This window comes from Chenopodium quinoa, unplaced genomic scaffold, assembly GCF_001683475.1.
Source record: "Chenopodium quinoa cultivar QQ74 unplaced genomic scaffold, ASM168347v1, whole genome shotgun sequence".
NCBI lineage: Eukaryota > Viridiplantae > Streptophyta > Magnoliopsida > Caryophyllales > Amaranthaceae > Chenopodium > Chenopodium quinoa.
Genome location: NW_018745650.1, coordinates 5,521,181 through 5,527,180, shown reverse-complemented (window position 1 = coordinate 5,527,180; position 6,000 = coordinate 5,521,181). Strand labels below are relative to the sequence as shown.

At 35.0% G+C, this 6,000-nt stretch overlaps 1 protein-coding gene across 4 annotated transcripts; it reads left to right on the top strand.

Moving 5' to 3' along the window:
- The first annotated feature begins 1,129 nt into the window (after positions 1–1,129).
- LOC110716891 lies at positions 1,130–5,406 on the top strand. 4 transcript variants are annotated; one of them, XM_021895543.1, is made up of 12 exons: positions 1,130–1,343; positions 1,471–1,527; positions 1,615–1,666; positions 1,766–1,839; positions 1,923–2,053; positions 2,266–2,347; positions 2,498–2,625; positions 2,712–2,876; positions 3,006–4,340; positions 4,733–4,846; positions 4,930–5,024; positions 5,201–5,406. In XM_021895543.1, the coding sequence occupies exons 1-11, from the start codon at positions 1,319–1,321 to the stop codon at positions 4,993–4,995; spliced, it is 2,229 nt and encodes a 742-aa protein (XP_021751235.1). In that variant the 5' UTR covers positions 1,130–1,318; the 3' UTR covers positions 4,996–5,024; positions 5,201–5,406. The 4 variants fall into 4 exon arrangements, with proteins under 4 accessions (XP_021751235.1, XP_021751236.1, XP_021751234.1 ...); XM_021895544.1 differs by having other exon boundaries at positions 2,266–2,351; positions 2,481–2,625; positions 2,712–2,834; XM_021895542.1 differs by having other exon boundaries at positions 2,266–2,351; positions 2,481–2,625.
- Positions 5,407–6,000: the final 594 nt, after the last annotated feature.

Sequence of the window (6,000 nt, the reverse complement as noted above, 5' to 3'; positions counted from 1 at the left end):
ATTGACCTAAATTTATCCGATGTTAACCCAACATATGATTTAGACCAAGAATTGAAGAACTAAAGTCAATCTACAACCAATGCGGGGAAATTAAACTAAAGACTCAATTTGGATCTGATATGTATGAACAGAACCAAATGAAACTTGCATTCGATTGACAACAATTCGTATCCTACCTGATTTAGCCTGAGAACAATTGCAATTGACCCAACAAGACATAACCCGGGATTCCATTCCACTTAAGAGCTTATTCAACCCAATCCGATAAGACCCGAATTTCTATTCAACCCGCATTGTTCTAGACCCAACCTAAGTCAGCTCAAACTCTAATTCAACTATGTCATAGGTAATCCAACTCGATTCCATCTAGCTAATAGCCAAAATCAACCTGAGATAATTTCAAACCTAATTCAACATGACTAACTCAAATCCAACTTAATCAGATCCATTATTAATCAAACCACAGTAAACCTAATTAAACTCTAATTTCGTTGATTCGAAGAATCTAATCATAATAATGTTAAAGCTCATGTTGATTTGATTTCATGTGCAAGCTTTTCTCAAACCCGAGGCTTGTCCAATCCAACCCGTACCCAAGACACATTGTTTCGAACTTGAATCATACCCAAGACACATTGGATTCGAGCTTGATCTAACCTAAGATAATTTGATCCAGCTTCATCTGCAGTAATCCGACCAAGATTTGATCTAAACCAAGAATTGATCTAAACCTAATACTCAACCTATCTAAACTCGACTCCGAACTCGAATAAATCATTACAAACTCATCCCAAATTTACATTAACCGAACTGAACATAACACCAACAGAAATATACTCTAACCCAAAATTATAAATTATGTGGTTTCACCCAAATTTGAAGTAACTCGAACTGATTCGATCCGATTCTTAGTCCCCTCCCCCCCCCCCCCTTTTTTTATGATCATGATGTTGTAAGCTTGTGACTGCTATATATATATATATATATATATATATATATATATATATATTATATATATATATATATATATATATATATATATATATATATATATATATAGTTTCATGAAAGAGACAAATATGTGATTTAGGCATGTGAAAATTTGAGGTCACCAACGAAAAATCTTTGAGTTTAGGTGGGTCCATGCCTTAGATGCCTTCATCACTGAGGTTCATCCACATGTAATCCAAACTCCTAACCATCCTATCTAAAAGCTTATCAAAATTTCCCTGAAAATTATTTTCTCTTTATTTAACAACTAATAATCAGCATTTAATTTGACATTGCTCGATTTTTCAAGTATAATCGTTCGTTTTCAATGCCAGGAACTATCCATGTATCGGGTATGTTGTAGCTCTTCATGTTTTAGTTTGTGTACCAACATGAAGTGTGTTATAACTGATATAACAAATTTCTGCTCTTTTTTTTTTTTTTTTTTTTTTTTTTTTTTTTTTTTTTTTTTTTTATCAGTACTTGAATTGGTGGGACTACCATCTCCACCACAATCTTCATCCATGGGTGTAAAGGGTATGGAAAATGTTTCGTTTTGATTAAATGTTGTCTACATCTTTACTTTGTATCGTATTTTAAACTCTAAATCTTGGGGCAATGCAGTTTCTATGGGAAAACAGGCACATGAAATGCAAGACAATAAAGAAACTTCTTTGTAATGTCACTTATCTTCATGCTAATTCGTCGTAATCCTTTGCACGTTTGTTTTGATTGGATACTAATGATGGAAATTATGCCTATATGAATCTTGTAGTGCATTAGCTTCTCTTCGGGACAAATTGAATGTGTCGATACGTGACTCTGAAGGGAGTGAAATAGCACATACAGGTCAGTAAATTCTGCTGAACATATATATCAGTATGAGCAGTGATTCAGTGATGGCCACTGATGGAAGTGTAGGTGCTTTGCAGATGTTGAAACTAGGTCCATTGTCGAAAAAGGTACTTGGGATGATCTATTCCCACTTAAAGACGGGGGGCATATCCGCATGAGACTGCATTTTATCCTTACAGAAAATGAGCTGAACCGGATCCGTAGTATGGTAAGTATCTGTCAGATTCTTGACTGTATCAGTCCTACAACAGAACCTTATAATGATATTGTCGATATACTTGTATTATCATTGCAAAGTGAATAAATCACCAATAAAGTATGATTGTGGCTATCATGTACAACGTATATATATGAGTCTCTAAGAGTTATCTCATTGCCATTCTGCCTTATATAATGTGTAGGAGTTTTATTGACTTGCAGAGAGAATCTGCAGCTCGGAAAAAGCAGGTGCATCTTCAGAAGAAGAGTCATAGTAGCTCAGATTTAGCAGTTGCTTCTGGTGGTAGGTCCGCATCATCTTTGTTCCTCAGCTTTGTACTATCATGAATTTTGTGTGCATTAAACATGAGGTACGAAGGGAAATTTTGTTTTGACAGTTTTCTTGTAGTGTGATTCTAAATTGAAATTGATATCAGCCCTGCATCTTCACAAGATTCACTCAAGTCTCAGCATCAGACTCAGGAAAGAAGTGTGGAACCATCTGACGACCAAGCTAAAATAATATTCACAGATTCCAATGATGAAGTTTTGAACAAAGCTCAACCTGGTCAGAAGAAACAAGTAATTCTTGTCGTGTTTTTCTTAAAGTTCATTGTAAATTCGTGAATCGCATAAACATATGTTTCAAATACACTTTCTGCAAACAGGCCTTTTCCACCTCCAAATCAACTGGGGCATTGGATAAGTTGCCGGCTTATCAACAGCTGAAGGAAAGAATTCAAGGACATAACGTGGAGCAGCAGAGTCGGTCGAATAAAAAACCTACCAATGTAAGGAATTTGATGCTTGCTATTGAAAGTAGTCCAGTGAAGGTATCTGTTTACTGATAGTTATGCTCATAGTGTCTTTTAAGTTTTCGTCTTTTATTGCATTTACACCTTAAATATGAGATACCAAGATTTTTTTTCCCCCCTGAATCGCCTGCTATTAATAAAACACAGGCAACAACTCAATATAGCGGTAGTACTATGGTGGATATTCCTTCCAAAGTGCCAATCTTAAAGAAGATGGTTACTGTCAATACTGAACCAGATTTGTCCAAATTAGATTCAGCACCAGCTTCTGTAGCTCAAGATCGGGAAGAGATAGAAAAAGAAAGAAGGGAAACATCACCTGATACTAATAAATCAAAGAAAATGGTTCAATCAAGCAGTGATACTACATCGTATATTCCTGCCAAAGTGACAAACTTAAAGAAGGTTGTTATCAATACTGAACCAGTTGTCTCGAACTTAGAATCAGCACCAGCTCTTTCAACTCAGGAAAAAGTAGGTGAAGAAAGAAGGGAAAGATTACCTGTTACTGATGAAACAAAGGAATTGGGTCGATTAAGGAGTAGTACTAGAGTGGATAACCCTTTCAAAGTGCCAATCTTAAAGAAGACATCTTTTGCTAATACTAAACCAGTTTTGTCCAAATTTTTAACTGCATCAGCTACTTCGACTACAGGGGAAATAGGGAAAGAAAGAGGGAAATTGTTTCCTGTTACAGATAAAACAAAGGAAACAGATAGGTCCAGCAGAAATACAATTGTGGATACTCCTAAAGAACTAATCTTAAAGAAGGCAGTTGCTGTAACTTCCAAAGCAGCTCCTAGTACTTCGACTCCAGAGGAGATAGGAAAAGAGAAGTTGTTTCCCAGTAAAAATAAAACTAAGGAAACAGGTCAGTTAAGCAGTAATACGAGAGTGCATACTCCCATTAAAATGCCAGTCTTAAAGAAGATAGTTGCTTTGAGTTCCAAAACAGATATGTCCAATTCAGAATCAGCATCAGCTTCTTCTACTTCAGAGAAAATGGGGAAAGGAAGAGAGAAAGATAAGGACTACGGATCAACTCATCTAGAGATTTCAGATGAGTATAGCATATCTAATACCCAACCTACAAGTGAAGAGAGTAGAGAGAAGAAAAAAGCTATGAAAAAGTTGCATTCATCACCTATTTCTGAAAAAAGTATATTTTCGTTGAAGACACTTCTTGAAGCACTACCGAGAAGAAAGCAGTATTCTACTGATTTGTTCCATCAAAAGTATGGATATACTACCAATGACACTTTAGTTATTGATAAGAAATGGAGAAGCAAGCAATGGAAATCTTCTCAATGTAGAGCATCTAAATTGTTTGATGGGAATGAGCATTGCTCAATTGATAGCTTACGCGGCTGGATATTTTTGGATGAAATGATACGCTCATGTGTTTTAAGTGATGACAGTCCACTTCTGAATGTTCCTGAAGATTGTCTTTCCAATTGCAGTCAAGATAATGATCAAGAAAAGGTCAGTCCACACCTAGCTGACCACAAGAAATGAAGCTTACACTAGCATATACTTCCTCTTTCAGCCAAGACAGATCTAAATCACTCATTCATTTACAAGCACATCATGCATAAAATGTTCTAATTTGACAGCAAATCTATGAAATCACTCCTAGCAAGTTCTTCTAAACAACTTGCATGAGTTCACTTTGAAATAAAATAATGAAATCACACAAGTTTGTTAATTTTCATGCTTAGTGCCGTGGTATAACGTTTTATTATTACAAGTAGAAAAAATGACACTCAGAGGAGGAAATGCAATTTACCAATGTGTTACCATGCTGTATTGTATCGTCAAAATAACTGTAATAAGGAAACTTCTGATATGTTTTACTTCTTTTGTTATAATTTCAGTTCACAGATACTGGCCTCACCGAAAGAAAAAGTGAGAAAAGATCTACTGGATCAAAAAATTTGGAGTCCAACGGACGGCCTGACAACATATCTTTTACTGGACCAGGCGGGCAGGTTTTGTTTTTACTCAATCTCCATCAGTTTTTTGCATAAAACAGTGTCTGAAATATAAAGCAAAATTGTTTATACATATGCAGGTAATGAAGATCGCGATCATGGCAGGCTTTGGCCTCCTTGTATTCCTCACAAGACAGGGAAAATAAGAGGTCTTACATTTGTATTCGTTCAAAAGGTAAATACTTCAAAACCCTCTATATGACGCTTCAAAAAATACAGTATAACCTTTTAAGCTATTACATACTACAAAAAACTTCTTTTTCTTTCCCTTCTATTCAATATATTTTCTGCATCTCATTAGTTCTATAAGCTGGGATGATCACTGATTCTTAATTTCTCCTTTATATGCAGATAATACAGCCAATGGGTAATTTTGCGACCAGCTTAGGATGCGCTTAACATACAAATACCCTGTAAATCGACATGTATGTAAAAGTATATCAAACTGCATTGTGCTAATGTAATTTCTAGTATTGTATTTATTCATCTTGCTGCAGACTCTTTTCAGAGTTTCAGGAAACCATATTCTCAGATAAAAGGGAGATAATTGTTTTTTCTGAAAAGCAGGGAAGAGTTCTAAAATACCATAGTGAGCAAGATAAACAAAACGTGCAATACCACAAAGCTAATCTAAAATGCTTTAATCTGCTCCTACCGGTATACTCAATCTCAATCAATTGGTGTACACAATATTCATTTAATTTACCAACAAACAAACAAAATTAGAGGCAATTTTAATCATGAAAACCTATATAAATCAACAAGATCATGAATCAACATCCTTGACTATGATTTTTAGTTACACATTGTTTGATTTTATTATTTATAGCTTAAATATTTTAGCAAATGAATAAAACGAGCAAATGCAAAAATTGAATTTATTGTTCATTTGTGCAACTGAACAAAAATCATAGAGACAAATTTGATAATCCCAAACTTTAATCTCTCAATCACTTAACACAAAATTTAAGTAAGGGGTAAAATGGTAAATGGAGTATGCCTAAGTTAGAATAAAGCAAAGTAAGTAGAACAAAACAAACAAAGAGAGTACCTTTATTGATTCATGAAGATTGTTGTCTCCTCATTCTGGCAATTCCAATGCAATCAAATCATACATTGCTTGTTCCTCCAAACTCTCAACGGCCTAACTC